Below are 19,572 nucleotides of genomic sequence, written 5' to 3'. Positions count from 1 at the left end.
GTTCCCCCTTTCCCCAATCTTGACTCCAACACAGTTCAAGCTCCTGAATGCAGTTCTTTTTCCTAGGGCCAGATGTCATGTTTGGAAGGAAAGAAATGATTACAAAGAACAACCAGACCTTTGTTCCCCACAGACTCCTTCCCAGGGGGAAATTAACTCATATCCAATACAGTCATGCTAATTTTATGGATAAGACTGAAGCTAAAATATCAATAATTTATAAAATCCCAATAAGCTTTCAAACACCAGTTAACCTCCTGTCCATTACTGATTTAAAAGTGTGGAGCAGTAACCTAGAATCCATCTATGCTGACTCAACCTTCTCTACTTAACCTTAATTTATGTCACAAGCAGAAGCGAAGAAAAATTCATAGGCAGGAAAAAAATTTTAGAAATGCTCAAATGTGTTTTTAATTGTTATTAAAGGAAATAGAGAATATTCAAGATGATCACTGGCCATGTAACATCAAGCCTCATTTTAAGTAAGTGGCTATTAACGGGTCTCTGGTACAACAGTTTAATAGTACTTTGTATTGATCTGTGTAAAATTGTGAGTTCTATGACGGACTGTGGGGATTTAACTTCCAACCAAACTATGCTATATGTTATATTTGTCTCTAAAGGTGTGAGAACATGGGAAGCGGACTTGGCCCAATGGATAGGGAGTCTACCTACCACACTGAGGCCCGTGGTTCAAACCCCAGGCCTCCTTGACCCGTGTGGAGCTAGCCCATGCGCAGTGCTAATGTGCACAAGGAGTGCCCTGCCACGCAGGGGTGTCCACCACGTAGGGGAGCCCCACGAGCAAGGAGTGGGCCCCATAAGGAGAGCCGCCCAGCGCGAAAGAAAGTATAGCCTGGCCAGGAATGGCACCGCACACGCGGAGAGCTGACACAACAAGATGGCACAACAAAAAGAAACACAGATTCCCAGGGCTACTGATAAGGATAGAAGCGGTCACAGAAGAACACACAGTGAATGGACACAGAGAGCAGACAACTGGGGGGGGGGGGCGGGGAGGGAAGGGGAGAGAAAAAAATAAATCTTTAAAAAAAAAAGGTGTGAGAACATGTCAAAAAGGAATATAAATGGTTGTCTATGACAAAGTTGATTAAGGAGGGTCCTTTAGAGGGTTTACAAGCTTATCAGATACATTCAAAGGTTGGAGGCAGTTTTCTATAAACTTCTTCTATGTTATGATCTTCCAAGAGGTATTTGACTTTTGCCTAAAAGTATTAATATATCTCCACATTATGCATCAGATGTATATATGTACACTGATCTGCATATGTTTTTATACATGTATAAGAATACATACATCATTCCAATTCCAAAAAAGCAATTGGTATAAATGCAAGGCTTCAGAAACCATCCAGGATCACTGTCTCATAAGCTACTCCCTAAAAGGCATTCTTTAACAGAAAGATGAATTACCACTGAGCACTAAATAAGAAGTTAAAAATGTTTTATGCAACCAAACAAAAGCTAAATGAGAAAGTTAAAAGGTAGGCAGGTAATACCCATTCTATTATTATTCCTTTGCTAGAGGTCATGACATTCAAAACTACTTTTCCAGAGGAAAATTCTTCAGACTTTAATAGGATAAACAGTTATCTATAATTTACCATGATTATGGTTCGATGGTCACATGCTTCAAGTTCTGATGATACCTGCCTTGGAGCATGTAACCATTTCCTAAGGAACTATATAATGTCATTTCAAATACAACAAAGAGTAATTACTCTGAAGGATTCAGAGACAAATCTGCCATTGCAATTTATATTTATTAGGCTATTTTTTTCATGGAGGTAAAAATCTTGTACATACAACAAACAGAAATATTAAAGACTATTATTATATGAGAAGTGTGGATCTGAGCATCTAAGAAACCGCTCAATAAACATTAAGTATAATAGAATAAAGATTAAATACAAGAAAGATTAAATAAGGATTAATAGAATAAATAATGAATAGAACTTGTGCCAATTATTTTCAAGCCCAAGAAGCTGTGAAATTTTAACGTGATTCTTATCTACACACAAGTAAGTCAAGTTCCTCCTTACTTAAAAAAAAAAACACACCTTTGTCAGCTTATTGGTGCATTTTTCCAGGAATAACTAAGTGAATACTATTTATTCAAAGTATGTTTAGGTCTCATTAAATAGAAAGTACAGATAGGTAGACACTATAGAATTACAAAAGAACGTTAATAAAGTAAAAAAGACTATCTGACCTGGGAACTGACACTTTGGGGTCCTCTTTAAATGACAAAGAGCTAAAAATAGCCCATTTTCTCCCCAAGGGCTGTACTCCACCACACCCCCAAAAGGAAAGTACAAATAGAGACATTTGCTTTTCCTAAATTTGAATAGTATTTACTAAAAATATAAAGGAACTACTGGAGGGCTTTAATTTTTTGGATAGCCTTCTGAACTTGGGATGTTTATCTATAACACCTTCTATGGATAACTTGTCACCATAGTAACATCTCTACTCCCCATTCCTTTCTCTCTTGGAAATTGACTCTACCTTTCCAGCAGATAAGAGGTCCCTTTGACAGTACACCCTGGGAGCTTCTGACTAGGTAGTACTTTAAGTGCTTCTGCTTCTTTGGCTGGGTGGTGAGCTTCAAGTTAATGTGGTTGGAAAATTCTGTGAAATACCGAAATCCTCTTTCTCCACAGCCGATACAGTTTCCAGAAAACCCTGAAATTCAGAAAACCAAAGTTACTGGTAGCCTTGTAAATTGATAACAACACTTACATATAAAAAGCATAGAAATACTCACATTCTTTGACCAAATAACTTCCCAATTTCAAAGAAATAATTCAAAACAAGAAAAAAAATACAGAAAAATTTTTATCAGAGTTATTTTATAATAGTACAAGACTAGAAAGAATTTAAATACTGCCCCTAAAGGGTAACAGGGAAATAAACTGAACAGTATCATGTAACAAAATTTAATAGTTGACAAAATAAAAGAGGAAGTTTGGTTCCAGAGACGTGCACTATTCCTCCCCCCACACTCCCTTCCTCAAGTCCCTGAGGTCCTAGGTCTGGTTCTCTGCCCTATAGACCAAGTGAACCTGCCTCCATGGCCACAACGGATTAAATTCTGGACCTGTTTATCTCAGTCTGAGCCAGCCGGAGTCTCTCCTGGAATTGTGAAATAAATTAACAAGAGTAAGTCAGATGGTCCTGGACCATGGATTTATATGGTTTTGTAAAATTGGAACCAGAGCTGGGGCAACATCAAACACATGGAAGCTAAAAATGTGGGAGAGAAGAAACTAAGAACCATGAGGAGGAAGCTGCACTGAGAGGAAGTAGCAGAGCAGGGACAGAGATGTACACACTCGGCACTGTCAGCTCTCCAGGCTCTGTGAGACCTGGTTATATTTTCTGACCCAAATTTCAGGGATTCCCATCTCCTCTTTATTCAAATCGGCTTATTTCTTTGGTTCGAACATCCAAACATTTCCTCATTTAGACTAATTAAACAAAATTAAACTCTCATTGACCTGCTTGGAGCAAGGGGCACAAAAAAAAAAAAAAATGGAGAAGGCTGGGAAGATGAGTAGCCATGCTTTGATTTACTGGATATCAACTTTTCAGTCCCCTTTCATACACAGAGAAAAAGGTAGACAGTAAGAGTGGGTTCCTCTGGTTGCATCTGATGTGGACACAACTCATTTATTGACACATAGGTGAACAAGGAGACAAAAGTTGTAAACAAGAAAGAAAGGGCATTCTAAATTGTTTAAATACAATAGTTCTATGTCCATATAATTAACTGAAAATAAATTCACTAGTGAAGTGATACAGTCTTCTTAACCTCCCAAAGCAAACTGTTAGACAATTAAGAAAGATATGTAAGGAGAGAAGGAAAAAAAAGTTCACGAGGATTAAAGACAATATCTCCCAATGTTCCAATCTCAGAATGCTGACAATCAGAGCATTTATACATGGGCAGCCCAATGTATTATTATTCATTTAATAATCACTTACTGAGCACCTCCTATATGCCAGGCACGGCATTGTGCTAAACCCTGAGAGTGGTGAACCAGATAGTTACAACCTCTATCAGTGACACAGAGTTACAAGTTTATTACTGTCACTTTCTGGAACTATAAACATTAATATAACTAGGCAAATTACTTGAAATATAATCAGAGATGATGGATTGACACATAGATGGATAGATAGAATGATATGGACAATGTGGTAAAATATAAAAAGTTTGGTGGATCTAGGTATCTGAGTGGTGGGTATATTGACATGTGCTGTATGGGTCTTATACTATTTTTAAAACTGTCCTATAACTTTCAAAGTATCTATCTATCTATCTATTTATCTAACTATTCAGAGATACACTGTATTTGAGAAGATGTGGCCATTTGCCCAATACCATGAAAAAAAGTTGTCAATGGATACCTAGTTCACCAAGTTCCTGAAGTCATTTATCTATCTGTCCATCCACCTGGCTGTCCATCCATCCATCCATCCACCCATCTAACAAATACTTACTGTACTGTACATGCTAGATACCATTTTAGGCACAAGGGTTTCAGCAATGAACAAAACAGATAAAGCCCCTGCCCTCATGTAGTTTTATTCTGTGTGATCATCATCCCTTGATAAGAAACTGCCTCAGCTGTGAGGCAGAGTTAGCACACCCAAAATACAGGAAAAGCTCTAGAAGAAACTTTCAGCAGAAATAATAAAGGGCAATTCCCCCAAGTTATACTTATCTGAAAGGTCCATGTAGTTCATAAAAGATTAGTGAGAATGAACAAATTACTGAGATTGAGTTTTATCTTTTATCTTTTCCTCTGCCAATTTTCTTAGGGGAAAAGCAAGAAAGTGGGAGGAGGAAAAAAGCAATGGATCTGGATAATATACGAAGAAGAGAACCTTCTTATTAATGATAAAAGTTAACAATGTTAAAGAGCTAGACTCCTACAGTCCATTTTTAAAATTCTGTACGTTTCAGTATTAGCCTTGGTTCAAGAGAGATTTTATCTGTTCAAAGTTCTTGTTAACATTAATAACAAAAATAACACCTCTTACAGCCAAATTACCTTTCCAGTTTTTCTGGCAATCAAATCTTCCAGTTGCATGGTAGATTTGGGGTACTTGCATTGCCAACTGGATCAATATTTTTTAAAATCAATTTCCCCACAGTCTTTGGAATCTGTATGATTTATATAAAAATTTAGACAGATTGATATTGGAGTCCACAGGGATTCTAAAATATCTGAAGCTTAAAATTTTTTTCCCAATATATCTTTATACATACTAAAGTCATCTGTCACAAGTAAGAAATGTCAGGTGAATTTAACTTCCGGACAATAGAATACTAACAAAAATATGCTTACCTAAGAAAAAACTTCTACTATTTTGTTGCACTGTACTTTTACTTGGAGAAGTGGCAAGTGAAAAATTATGCCAATTTACAAGGCTAGAGGAAGTAAGCAAAGTTGCAAGACTATAAAGCTATTTAATAAATATTATAGCAGAATAACTACCATTTAATGAGCAAGTACTGTGTTCCAGGCACTGTGCTCAGTGAGTGCCTTAGAAACATAATCTCACTGATCTTCACACCCCTGCAATTAGACGTGATTCATTCCTTATACAGAGGAGGGCTCTGAGACTTAAATTGGTTACAAAGCTGGCCCAAGTTTTTGAAAGTAGTGGTGATGAACTGGGATTTAAGCCCAGGTCTACTGATTCCAAAGCCCATGGTTTTTGGCCTTCATATTTCTGATTCCACCAGATTAAGAAATCTGTTATTCTGATGGTGTTTTCTGTGTCCTTTCCATGATATATTCTAAGAGGACTACTCTGTCACAAAGAATCATTGAGCAAAAGGAATTGAGAGATTTCTCTATCTCTGTAACGAGAGCTATATCTCATCTGTCCCATTAGATGAGACTCTGATGCTTTTCAAACACTAAAGGGAAGCCTGCCAACATCTTTCTACCACACACTACCAGGTTGCAAGCTCTATGAGAGAAAGGGCAGTGTCTTATAATTTTTGTATTCCTACATTACAGCCTGGTATGATTTCTGTCACAGAGTACATTTTGAATAAATACTGCCAGATGGATGAATGAACAAATGAATAGTCAGACCTTTGTTAACCTGAGCTCTAACCTAAGGTTTCTAAATTAAAAATCTGCTCAACTTCACTACAAGAAAAGCAAAGTGAAAATATTCTTTAATTAAGAAGAGCCTTGGGAAGTGGATGTGGCTCAAGTGATAGGGCTTCTGCGTACCATATGGGAGGACCTGGTTCGATCCCTGAGGCCTCCTGGTGAAAAAGAAGAGAAAGCATGCCCACATGGCAAACCAGTGCCCATGTGATGAGCCAGTGCCCACACAAGTGAGTCACGCAGCAAGATGATAACACATCAAAAGAGAGACAAGGGGAGAGTCAAGGTGAAGTGCAGCAGAAACCAGGAACCGAGGTGGTGCAATGGACAGGGAACCTCTCTCCCCATCAGAGGTCTGCAGGATTGAATCCCAGTGAATCCTAGAGGAGAGAAAATGAAAAGAGAAGACAACACAGACGGCAAAAACAGTGGAGTGGGAGGAGGGGAAGGGGGGAGAATAAATAAATAAACCTTTTTTTTTGAAAAAGAAGAGTCTTATGAAAAATAACCAGAAAAAGGATCTGAACTAATTTAAGGAATGTGCAAGGTCATTTTCTGACTCAGGGTATTGACCAATGCATTTCCAGAGTTTTCATTTTCTAGGCTTCTTGATGACATTTTATAACTAGAAAGAATGCATCAAACTAAACAAATGAACATACAGACACAATCAATACAACATTTGAATTCCTTGTCCTCTTCTTTTTCCTTTTTACTGATATGATATTTGTGCCTAAAACATCTATCTGATTCCATCTATGGTAAGAGAAATTCTAAGAAATAAAAACGACTCTAGAGGAACAAAGCAGCAAAAACAGCAATGAATTTTGTAATGGATGGTGGCACGACATTGTGACTGTAAATAACGGACCAAATTATATATTTGAATGTGGTTAAAAGGTGAAATTTTAGGTTGTATATATGTTACAAGAACATTTATAAACAAATATAGGACTATACAACACAGTGAACCCTATTGTAAATGGTCGATCATAGGTAACAGTACATTTATAAAAATATTCTTTCATGAATTGTAACAAATGTACCACACTAATTCAAAGTGTTAAAAACAGGGTGGTATATGGGAATTCTATATTTTAAGCATGATTTTTCTGTAAACCTACAAATTCTCTAAAAAGAAAAAAACAATAAACCTCTCGAACCCTCTTATTATCCTATTTGTCCTTTTTTTTTTTTTTAACTCCCCAAGGTTTGGACCATGTATTATATGATTACCCTATCTATTGGTTTACTTTTCTAAGTTCAAACAGGGTAATTAAAACCGTTTTTCTTGTTAAACAAATACAAAGGGCATCTCTGGTATGCTTGCTTTATAAGATCAACACATTATTTTAGAAGAAGTCCTTGATTTTATGATACAAACATTTTACTGAATCTTTTGGATTTATTTTAGAAATCATATTTCTTTTTTAAGAATTTTTTTCTTTCTTTTTAAAATTAACTTTATTTACAAATACTCCATATCCACCAAACATATATTCCCCCTCCCCCTGCTTCTTCCATCCCCTGTAACTTAATCTACTTTCTGTATCTGAGACTCTAGATTTCGGTTATATGTGACATCATACAATATTTGTCCTTAAGTGCCTTGCTTATTTCACTGAGCATAACGTTCTCAAGTTTCTTCCATGTGGTAGCATGTCTTAGAATTTCATGCTTTCTTATGGCTGAATAATATTCCATCATGTGAACGTACCACCTTGTGTTTATCCATTCACTTCTTGATGGACATTTGGGTTGTTCCCACCTTTTGGTTACTGTGAACAATGCTGCCATGAACACTGGTGGACAAGTATCTGTTTGAGACCCTGATTTTCCTTTTTTTGTGTATATATCTTGAAGTGGAACCACCAGATCCCTATCTGTCCTTTTGATTATTAAATAAAAATGATAAACGTAGAATCCACTCTTCGTTATTTCCCAAACTGTGTGGAAGCTCTGCTATGAAAAAGCCCAGGCTCTAAGTAATATCAGAAAGTGAAACACTGAGTTTTGAGACAGTTATATATTTTACACCATGTTTATATTCCTACTTATTTTGGGTGAACAAATGCTAAATATAAAATGAGAAGCACACCATTCAAGTGTAGATAGGAATAATGGGTAGCATTGAAAAACCACACATAGCACATATGAATAAATGAGAAATGACTGACATTAGTTCCAGATCACAAAAGTTAGTTTATGAAGAGTGAATTCTACTTTGTTTTATAAATATTAACTTTTGATAGATTGTTAATATGCTACCCTTCAAAGTCTGGTCAAAAAATCGCCTAGTTAAGGCAAGTGTTATGAGAAGAATAAAAAATTAAAACTAATTTTTAAGAAATTACAAAAAGTAAAAAAGTGTTTCCTTTTTAAACTAAATGATATAATCCCCATCTAATTCTTTGATTTAAAAATATTCTGCGATATTTTAAAAATAAACTTGTGTTTTAATTCCTCATAGTGGAAGAGATTTTATAGATGTAAAATACTCACCTAAAAGTGCATTTTTTCCATGATCATCTGGTAGGAATCGTTTGTCTACAGCACAAACTAGGATGTGTTCAGGAAGATTGGGAGATTTGGCTCCCACCAGCAGGAATCCTGCTGGGATGTCAATTTGTTCCATACACAGCGATACCAAACGCAAATCCTTTCCTGCTTGACAAAAACCTAAAAACAGATAAAAAGGACACAATGAAATGTTTAGGAAGGGTTTATCTCAAACGCTTTTGGAGAGTATATTTTCCTATGGGAATAACTATTAAAGACAAAATTTAAAGTCCATTTACTCCAACCAGAAAACAAAACTATTGTATATGTTCCTCTGAGCAGAGTCGAAAAGGCACTCAGAAGAGATATTTCCATCTGGTTCAGCTAATATTAACGACTTGATTATTTTTAGACAATAGTAAGGCAATGATGAATGCACAGCAAAATTTGGAAAGCACACACAGAGGGCTATCTAGGAATTTTTACTTTCAATGCAAATTCACTTCTTGACAACAAGGACAATCATAGAACAGAGATTCTCTCTACTTCACAGAGAAAGAAAATGAAGCTCAGTTTGGTGATTCATAAAAGAATGGGCTGAAAGTAGAACTCAGAACTGTTAGATTATTTTCACTAGATATGAAATGACATAACACATAAATCTTGCATAACTATTTTGTATACCATACATTAATTCATTAGGTCATTATTTATTCAGCAAACATTAGCAACAGATGCGGTCTGAGACCTGGGGATAAAGAGGGCAACAACACATATTTTTCTCTAAGAATTCACACTGTAGTCTACTGGAAGAATGTACAAGGACCACCACAAAACGAGCTATTGTTCTGCTGCTTGGTGCCCCTCTCCACATCTCTTAGGAGGCGATCCTTCCTGAACACTAATCATGAAGTCCCGTAGAGAGTTATGATATTCCAGGATGACCTAAGAGCTGGCACCTGACCCAGGTTGGGCTACTTAAATATCCCACCTTATCCACTATAGCTGATTGGCCTAGGGGTGGGCACCTGACCTAAGTCAAGCCAATCAGAACTTTCCCCTGTGAATTATGAACATGGAGCCAGGAAGGACATGGTTTGGCAGACCCTGTTAGCAGCCACGTTCCTGGCCATGTGGGAAAAGCCTGTCAGCAGAGGCAGGAAGCCAAGGGCGAGTGCTCTGGCAATGTTTGAATCCCTGAAGCCCAGATGCAGTCTGCCTTTCCTATGGCTTGGTCGTGAAATATTTTGCTTTGGAATCCTTCCAATAATTTCTTCATTTTATCAAAGCTAGTTTGAATTGGGTGTCTATCATTTGCAACCAAGAAAGGCTGAATAAAAGTATGATAAATGCTATTTCAGGGAGTTGTGGGAGCACGGGGGAGGAGGGACACCTTACTCTCCACACAAACCTGAAGAGATAATCATCACCCCTGCCCAATATAAAGTTGGGAAGATCCATGAGAGATTATTCCTAAAAGCATCAACTCATATTGTGACTGTAACAAAATGTCAAGTAATGGCTGGATGTCATCAGTCAGCAGATGAGAAATAAAAAAGAAAACACTATCAAAACATTACTTGAAAGTGTGGTGCATATAAATAATTATATGGTTATTGGTCATCAAACCTCAAAAGCAAATATAATGGAATTACAAAGTCAACAGAAGGAAGATTAAAATGATCAAGGCAATGTGTCTCAATCATTTCAGCTTGTAGATCTACTTTTACCATTAAAAAATTCAAATTTAACTTTTACTTTCCACCCCTTGAGAAAAATATCTAAGTTATTACGAATTCTTTAACAATTTTAAATGAACCTGCATTTTATCATTCATAGTATCATCTATATTTATTTGAAAAATAGTCATTTATATATATGAATTACATTATTTACTCAGTTTACAAACAAAATTTTTGGAGCCTGTGGATACATGGAACACTAAGTCAAGTCCACACTGTGCATTATTTATAAATATATCACAACTGTACCAACACGTCCCCACAAGAATAATGTGTTTTTGAATTTTCAATTTTAGCTCAGAGACCTCCAGAAATCTTTCCATAGACCCTTGGGGGTCTGTGAATCCCTGGTTAAAAACCCCTGATTTGGGAGGCAGATGTGGCTCAGGTGATTGAGCTCTCGCCTATCACATGGGGGTGGGGTGGGCGGGGTCTGGGTTTGGCTCCTGGTGCCTCCTGAGGAAGACAAGCAAGACAGTGAGCTAATGCAACAGGCTGGCATGGCAAGCAGACATAACAAGATGATACAAAAAGAGACACATGAAGGAAAACATAATGAAAGACACAACAAAGCAGGGAGCAGAGGTGGCTCAAGTGATTAGGTTCCTCCCTCCCACATGGGAGGTCCTGGGTTCAGTTCCTGTTACCTGAAAAAAAAAAAAAAAAAAAAGACCTGCACACAACAAACAGACACAGCAAATGCAAACAATGATGGGGCAGGGAGAGATAAATAAATAAAATAAATCTTAAAACAAAAACAAAACCCTGGTTTATACAAATAATGGACTATTATTTAAAGATGGGAAACTCAGAGAACACTGACTGGATTAAAGAATACAAAAATAAGTAATTTTACAAACATGACTACTAAATATTTTTTTTTGCTAATATAAAAGTTAAAGGGAAGCGGACTTGGCCCAGTGGTTAGTGCGTCCGTCTATCACATGGGAGGTCTGCGGTTCAAACCCTGGGCCTCCTTGACCCGTGTGGGGCTGGCCCATGCGCAGTGCTGATGTGTGCAAGGAGTGCCGTGCCACGCAGGGGTGTCCCCACGTAGGGGAGACCCACACACAAGGAGTGTGCCCTGTAAGGAGAGCTGCCCAGAGCAAAAGAAAGTGCAGCCTGCCCAGGAATGGCGCTGCACACGTGGAGAGCTGACACAGCAAGATGACTCAACAAAAAGAAACACAGATTCCCGTATTGCTGACAACAACAGAAGCGGACAAAGAAGATGCAGCAAATAGACACAAAGAACAGACAACCGGGACAGGGGGTGAGAAGGGGAGAGAAATAAATAAATAAATCTAAAAAAAAAAAAAAAAGTTAAACTCATGACCCATCCTCACTCATCAAATTATAAGATTCTGTAAAATGCACCAATATGTTTATAAGATACTAGAGGATAAATCTGAAAAAGATTAAAATGCAGTGATTATAATACAGTTGGTCTTTTCACATTTGAGGGCTTGGGGAAAGACATCTTTCGTCCTGCAAACAGCAGTCTCAAACTTTCTCTTACCTCATGATATAGAGTTAAAATCCAAAAATTATAAAAATAAATTAATGTATCTGTTTAATCCTAAAATGTAGAAATTCCAAAATTTGGGTATTAAAAGTAGATTTTGACTTTTTTATTTTGGTGCTGGAAAAGATATACTATACATTTGGTCCTCCTCTCCAAAAAAAGGTATAATATTTTATTTTTTAATTTGTCAACAAAACATGCTTTTTCTTATATAATCAATTTAAAGCTAATTCAACAGCATTTCACAAACGAGAAAAGGTAAAAACTTTTCTTGTCCAGCATGAATAATAGCAAAGAGCATATTCATAAATGGATCTAAAATAAATACTTTCTACTTGAAATCAGTTCTTTAATTACATCACATGTAAAGACAAAATTAGTTTTTAAGTCCCTAAGGGGTTTGAAAGACCATATACTACTTTGGAAAGGTCTGGGACTCAAAGATTAGGGAACAATCTCTTTAATATGCAAATGAGGAAACTAGGGCCCAGAGGGGTTAAGAGAAACGCTGAAAGTCAAATACCCAGTAATCAGAAAGGTGGGTACCAGAATCTAGGCCTTTTGACTCCAAGTTAGATGCTCCTTCATCCTCCTTAACACCTCTCTGACTCGTATATTAAGCTTCAGCTTCCTGCAGTCTGATGTCCGACACTCCCCTGTAACATCTTCCTTTTCCCTTCTTGCCATGACCTAACATCTGACATCCCTGGGCCCTTTCCAGCCTGGGCACACAGCCCCATAATACATCAGCACCCACCTATCTCATATTTGCTGATGAATCCTTAAAACCTTGGATTTGCGAACCACAAAAGCAACTCTCAGGGAGTGGCACTACTGATGAGTTTTCTCAAGGATTGCAATGTATTGACATTGTGGCAAAACGGAGATTAAGGGAGAAAGTACAAATCTGGTTGTGTATCAAGCAGAAATGGAGTCAAGAAGGCACAGTATGGTGAGTGTTGGAAGAAAGCAGGGTTTTCTGTGGGAGAATGATTATTTCAGAGTACTGGCGTGGCAAAGTGAAAACTACCTAGTCCACTCAGGTGAAGAAGCACAAATAGTTTTGAGTACTACAGCCTTTGATAGTTTTCCCTTCATGATATGGGGAAAACTAGAGGTCAACAATAACTATTATTAAACAACTGGATTCTTTGGGAAGCATATTTTTTAGGATCCTTCTCTTTAAAATTTTTCTAAGTAGTACCTGTGGCAATGAAAGAGTAAACACACAATTTTATGTTCAAAAACCAAACCAAACAAACAAACAAACAAACACCACTGCCACAATGGTGGTGGTATATTCAAGGAATATAGAAGCCAACTGAAAGACTCCCAACCACCAAAGCCGGAACAACTTGAGCAAGAAAATAAAGTTTTATTGGATTATAGCCCGAAGTAAAAAATAGATATCCACGAGTCAATTCTGACATAAATAAATGACTGAATAAAATAATTAATATGGGGAAAAAGACACGTCTCCTGTATAGAAGAATTCCAAATAAATTATGTAGATATACTGTCCTTTATAAAGGAGAAGGAGAATAACTCCCCACTCCTTAAATGTGGGCTGAACCTAGTAATTTCCTTCCAAAGAAAGTATGGAAAATAGCAGAGGGGAGAGTAAAGAAACCTGACAAACACTACCTCAGCCAGGTGACCAAGGTCAACATCAACAGTCATAAATCATGTTGACAGTATATACCCTCCATACCATGTGATGAAAGTGGCACTTCACTTCTGTGATCTTTCTTCACAAAATCTATAACTCCAGTTTAATCAGGAGAAAAACATCACAAAAATTCCAACAGAAGGTCATCCTATAACATACCAGACCAGTATTCCTCAAAACTATTAAAGTCATCAAAAACAAGGGAAGTCAGAGAGACTGTCACAACCAAGAAGAACTTAAGGAGACATAACAACTAAATGTAATATGCTACCCTGGAGGGGCTCTTGGAACAGAAAATGGAAATAATAAACTATGAGCTTACGTTAATAATAATGTATTGATCATTAATTATAAAAAATGTTTCGTGCTAGGTAAGATGTTAATAAAGGGGAAACTGTGAAAGGATATATAAAGAACTCTGTATAACCTTCTCAATTGTTCTGTAAATCTAAAACTGTTCTAAAAAATAAACTCTATTATTTTAAAATGTTCTGTTTTTTTCTCTTGTCCGCTAGTTACTCACCAACACAAGTCACACAGACTTTTTAATTAAGAGGAAAGAGAAAAGAGAAATGGAAGGTAAGGCTGTCTCTCATAACAGGCTTAGGAGGAAACCAATTCAAGGTCAAAACGGTTGCAGAGCTCCTTTATAAAATTGTAGGCCCCCTAAACTCGAGGTCCGCACTCAGGTGTAACACAGACTTGTGTGTACAGCAGCCACCTGGGCCCATCTGACATAGCCCATGGGACTTGGGGAGCCAAGGGGAACCAGCGCAAGGAGGACTCTTCTGGCCTGCTGTCCATGAGGGGTAAAGGACTTTATCTCTGAAATTTAAAAAAAAAAAAAAAAAAAAAAGGAAGTGGATGTAGCGCAAGTGATTGAGTATCTGCTTTTCATGTATGAGGTCCTGGGTTCAATCCCCAGTACCTCTTAAAAAAAAAAAAAGGTTGCAGAATCAAGGAAACATTCCCAAGTTCATCGGTAGTTATTCTGAGAATAAGCTCCTCATTCACTAAAGAGATGATCTTTCGTTGTGATATCTATTTATTATTTCCACCAAAGCCCTGTCTTGGGATTTGGATCAGCTAATTATACACAGAATTGATCATACAGGATTCCCTCTATCACAACATAAGAAAAAATACTTGGTAAACATAACTGTTTAGGTAGTTTTTTTTTGAAGGTGGAAAATTAGGTATCTGTGTGTGTGTAAAGAATGTGGGTAGCTGAATAAAAACTACAAAATGTGATTACATATCAAGATTTGTAGGACCCTAAAGTTGTAGGTAGTTGTATTTTCTCACGATTAGAAATATGTCTATTAATCTGAGAGATCAAATATTATCAAATATTAAGTCTTAATTAAAATCTTAAACTAAATGAAAAGAGACCTCACTACTCCCCAACAGAATAATTCTGAATTACATTTTAAATAATCCCAGGATGTGATCTTTTGTTTAGAGGCTGCAGACATATCTAGGAAAGAATGCCCTAAGGAAAGGTCTAAGCCTATTTACTGTACACACGGATAGAAAGGTAAGTTATCAATATGGGCATACAAATAACAATTTAAGTGACAAACCTGGCGCCCAAATAGTTTGATTTTCTGTAATTCTGAAATGCCCTAAAATCAAGACTCTTGCAGGGCAAATGATTTTAATGAAAAAGGAAGAATAATAGAGCCTTTTTTTTTTTTAATAAACTTCATCTGCATTTTCCTTAAGAAAACAGCCAAGGTTTTCACTTCACAGAAACAGATTTGCATTCTCCAATTATCTCCAACTTGAAGGTTATAGAGTAAACTAAAAGAGGGGAGGGGAAAGTTTACTGAAACAGCTGTAAACACAAACTAAAGTAATCAAAGGAGTTTGGAGGCCTAAAATGTGGTTGCCCTTCTCTCCTTTAGACAATCAACTGCCTCACAGCAGGGTAGGAACCTACTCTAGCCCAAAAATTTACATAAGAAATTAGCAGCCAAATTTTACATCTGAATGGTTACCCCCAGCAGCCCATCAGGTGTTAAGTATCTGCTTATCTAAATTGCCTCTAAAAATAGCTTTACCTTCCTTTAAGCCTTAGTTAAATAGAAGGTTTCCCACGAAGGGAAGGTGGTGTGCTGAAACCTGCCCAAGCATTATATAGCCTTATTTCCCTGCTATTTTTACAAGGAAAGTTTCAGGGCTAGCCTTCACTTTGAGTGATAGAACTGTTAGAACTACCTTAGAATAAGCTAACATCAAAAGAACTAGGACAAGCTATAGACTATCAAATTACAAACTATGCTTTTAGTTTTAACATCTCTCCCCATTTTTGGTATAAAATTTGGTATTTCTAAACTAGTCTTTCAAACTTCTATTCTGGCTCTACTTAACTCTAACTTTTAACAAGATTCTCGATGAGGCTCCAAAAATATTTTAAGCACTATTTAAACTTGTAGTAGTTACTTGATAAATGAGTTTACTGAACAATTAAACAAAGAGCATGAAAATGGATATAAAGCAGGTACGTGGAAGGATGTCAGTCACCTCCCACACCTCCACAGGTTTAAAGGGCCTGTATTATATCAATAGTAAATAGATATACATTATGTTAAGTCTGGGCAAAATAAACCAATCATATCTGGAAACATGGAAGCAAATTCTTATTGAATGATATATTAGAAGCAGGCCCAATTCAAAGGGTAGAAGTACTAATTGCTAGAGATTGCTGCTTTTTATTTTGCCACTTCTGGATTTTGGAAGTATGCAGCTCTCCTCATCCCCTGTCTGTAATTTTTTCCCCTTAAAAACAAAACAAAACAAAATTAAATTTAAAAACTAAGAAGGAAATCAAGAGAAAATAAAACACCCCAAACAATGCAAACTCATTTATCTGGCTTTTCATATTGGAATCTCTAGTTTATCCCAAATTATCTGCACTTCAAGTTTTGTAGAGGGAATGTCCTGAAATTTAAACATCCCATTTTCTCCTCCCAGTTTTATACATTGGAATCACCTCAGGTCCAGGTCAGTTTGGGTATAAAAGTTTTACTATGGCTAATCAGGATAAAGTAGAACCCATGCATACTAGGCTATGATGGTCAGAAAATTAAGCAGACTGTGATGGTCAGATAATAGCAGTGGATACCACTAAATGGAGGGAAAGGGATGTAATTCAAACTGTGATACCACCAAATCCATAAAATACTGAAATGCTTTACCCTGGGTTTTCTTATTAAAAGTTTCTTATTAAAGCCAAAGTTGACTTTGAAGAAGAGGTTGACACTAATAAAATGAAATTACCAAAATATTTTCATTTTTATCCTCTAAACATATATTGGATGAGTGTTCAAAACAAACGTAAAAGGTAAATATAAAGCAATCTGATATCTCTATTATTATTTTTGGCATGATGTAGAAAGAAGTAAGAGGGGGCAACTCTAAAAAGTTTCCTAAAATATTAGCATTCTTACAGGCGATAAACGGAGCAATGGAAAAGCCTTGACCTGAGTCTAGGCTTGCCTTTGCCACATACCAGAGAAGTCATGCAACTGCTGTGAACTGCCGTCTCTTCAGCTGTAAGATGGGGTGATAACACTTGCCTTTCTTACAGACACATGCTGTGAAGTCATGGAAGGGAATGTGAGTGAGAGCATAATCACTCCTCATTCCTTTCCATAATTACTGGTTTCTAGCCTTGAACACTACTTGTAATGCTTGGAAACTAGCCAGACAATATTAGAGAGGTTGAAAAAATAAAACAAAACTGAAACCCACCATCTGTAGTGCAAGACCCTTCTGGGGCAGGTTTTTGTGAATAGGGAATTGGTGGGCTATTTGAATCAGACATTTCTTCATCATCTTCCTCATCTTCCATTTCATTAACTGTTAGACTGTTAGAAAAATCCAGACTTCCATTTTGAGTGTAGCGGTGTACCAAATCTTTATCCAAATCCTCCACCTTGGGTTTTACATCTGGGTAAGCAAAAAACAATTGTTAATTGAATAAGAAAGATTTGCATGGAAAGACCATCAGAAGAAAAATTCATCGCTCCAAAGGACAGAGCTGAGGAAAGGGAGACGAGCGTTTTCAAACATTTAACAAAGTTATTCCAGAAGTCCCCAGATTTAGAATTCCCACTTCCTTTAAAAGAAGACCAGAAAGTTCTGTCACTGAGACATTTACCTGCAGATGAGAATGCATGCTGGTCAGGATCCAAGTACAGCTGGGAAAAAATTGGCCGTGGAACCACACTACTACATCGGAGCGAGGCTTCTATGGAGTTGTGGAGAGCTTCCTCAAATCGAGCAGATTTCAGTTGCCCAGCATATGAATTCCCCATGGTCTGCAAGCCCCCGCCCCAAAGAAAAAAGAGGAAGAATGAAGGAGAAGATGCGTATAATTAGAGGGTTGTATGTCTCTGCAAAGTACATGGATAGCCAACATAAACTATACACATGCATGTGTCTTGTTAAGATAGAACTAAATGTTCTTATACAAATCCATTCACAAAGCCCCTTTAAAGGATATCGTGTCTCTGAATCAAACTAATAAATTCTTTAACGTCAAGGCACTCTAACTGGTAAATCAAGATTAAATTGTTAATTGCATAGGCCAACCTGGTTGACAATGAGGCCACACCTTCCCCTTAAGACTCAGGGGCTCCCCTAACCTCACATCAATTCTCTTGAGGGTTTCAAGGTAAGTATCTATTTATGTCTCTACTAAGATCTTTTTACTCTGGGGGGGGGGGAAGAATCTCCTCTAGAACAGGACAGAAGCTTTGAAAAGAAGATTTGAGCTTTTCAAACTAAAAGAATACATACAGGTATTACTTGTATTGAGTTTAAAAAAACACTCTTCCTTTCACCTCATCTGAAGCACAATCTTATGTGGGATCTTAAGGAAAACATTTGGTGGAAACTTTGAGGGAAGCAAATGTGGGTCAAGTGATAGAGCTCCTGCCTACCATATGGGAACACGTGGGTTCAATCTCTGGGGCCTCCTGGTGGAAAAAAAGAAGAGAAAGCATGCCTGCGCAGCAAGCCAGTGCCTGCGTGGTGAGCCAGTACTGGAGCGAATACACCCATGTGGTAAGCACGAGTGAGTCATGCAGCAAGATGATGACGCAACAAAAGAGGTAAGGGGAGAGTCAAGGTGAAGCACAGCAGAAACCAGAACTGAGGTGGTGCAATTGACAGGGAACCTCTCTCCACATCAGGAGTCTCTAGGATTCAGTCCTAGAGGAAAGAAAATGAGATGAAAAGACAACACGGACAGCAAAAACAGCAGGGCAGGAGGAGGGGAATGGGAAAAATAAATAAATCTTTAAAAAAAAAAAAAAGAAACCTTGAGCCATGGTTTTTCTTGTCATCGCCGTTTGTATAGCACTTCTTAGTTACAAAAGTGTCCTTGTATATCAATAATCACTACAATTTATTGGGTGCTAACTATTGTCTAGACCAACAGCTCTCAAAGTATGGTCTGAAGTCCCTGTGACCCTTTCAAATGATCCTTGAGATCAAAACTATGTTCATAATAGTTCTAAGACATCACTTGCCTTTCTCACTCTCATTCTCTCATATCTTTACAGTAGAGTTTTCCAGAGGCCACTTGTTATGTGATAATGCAAAGACTAAATGCAGAAGGTTCTTCTCACTAAATTTTTTTTGAAAATACATTTTTCATAAAATACACTAATGGGTTTATTATGACTTTTTAACGAATATATTTTAATTTCTCATTTTTTACTTTCTAATAACTATCCTCCACATAAACAAAAGTGCTTTTGGCTCCTCAGTAATTTTTAAGAGTGTAAAGGGGTCCTGAGACCCAAATTATGGTAACTGCTGAGGTACGCAGTATACTAAGCACTAAATTATCTTATTTAATACTCAGTATTATGAAGTGGATATGACCTCTACTCACTCCACAGATGAAAAACTGAGGCTTGGCAAAGCCAAGTGACTTGTCTACCATCACCCAGCAGGTAAGGGGTG

General features: G+C 37.2%; 1 protein-coding gene across 7 annotated transcripts in view; it reads right to left on the bottom strand.

Annotated features, from left to right (window-relative positions):
- Positions 1 to 19,572, bottom strand: part of GREB1L (GREB1 like retinoic acid receptor coactivator) — a 293,082-nt gene that overhangs the window by 126,043 nt on the left and 147,467 nt on the right. For all 7 annotated transcript variants that reach the window (XR_011645953.1, XM_071208498.1, XM_058277523.2 and 4 more), the window contains exons 3-6: positions 17,759 to 17,918; positions 17,350 to 17,547; positions 8,661 to 8,837; positions 2,530 to 2,706 (exon numbers count right to left, since the gene is read on the bottom strand). Coding sequence is in view for 6 of the 7 variants with exons in the window: in XM_071208498.1 (XP_071064599.1) it covers positions 2,530 to 2,706; positions 8,661 to 8,837; positions 17,350 to 17,547; positions 17,759 to 17,915 (709 nt within the window). In the remaining variant the exon portion in view is untranslated. The remainder of the gene's footprint in view (positions 1 to 2,529; positions 2,707 to 8,660; positions 8,838 to 17,349; positions 17,548 to 17,758; positions 17,919 to 19,572) is intronic.

Source organism: Dasypus novemcinctus, chromosome 16 (assembly GCF_030445035.2).
Source record: "Dasypus novemcinctus isolate mDasNov1 chromosome 16, mDasNov1.1.hap2, whole genome shotgun sequence".
Lineage (NCBI taxonomy): Eukaryota > Metazoa > Chordata > Mammalia > Cingulata > Dasypodidae > Dasypus > Dasypus novemcinctus.
This window is presented reverse-complemented; position numbering and strand designations above follow the sequence as displayed.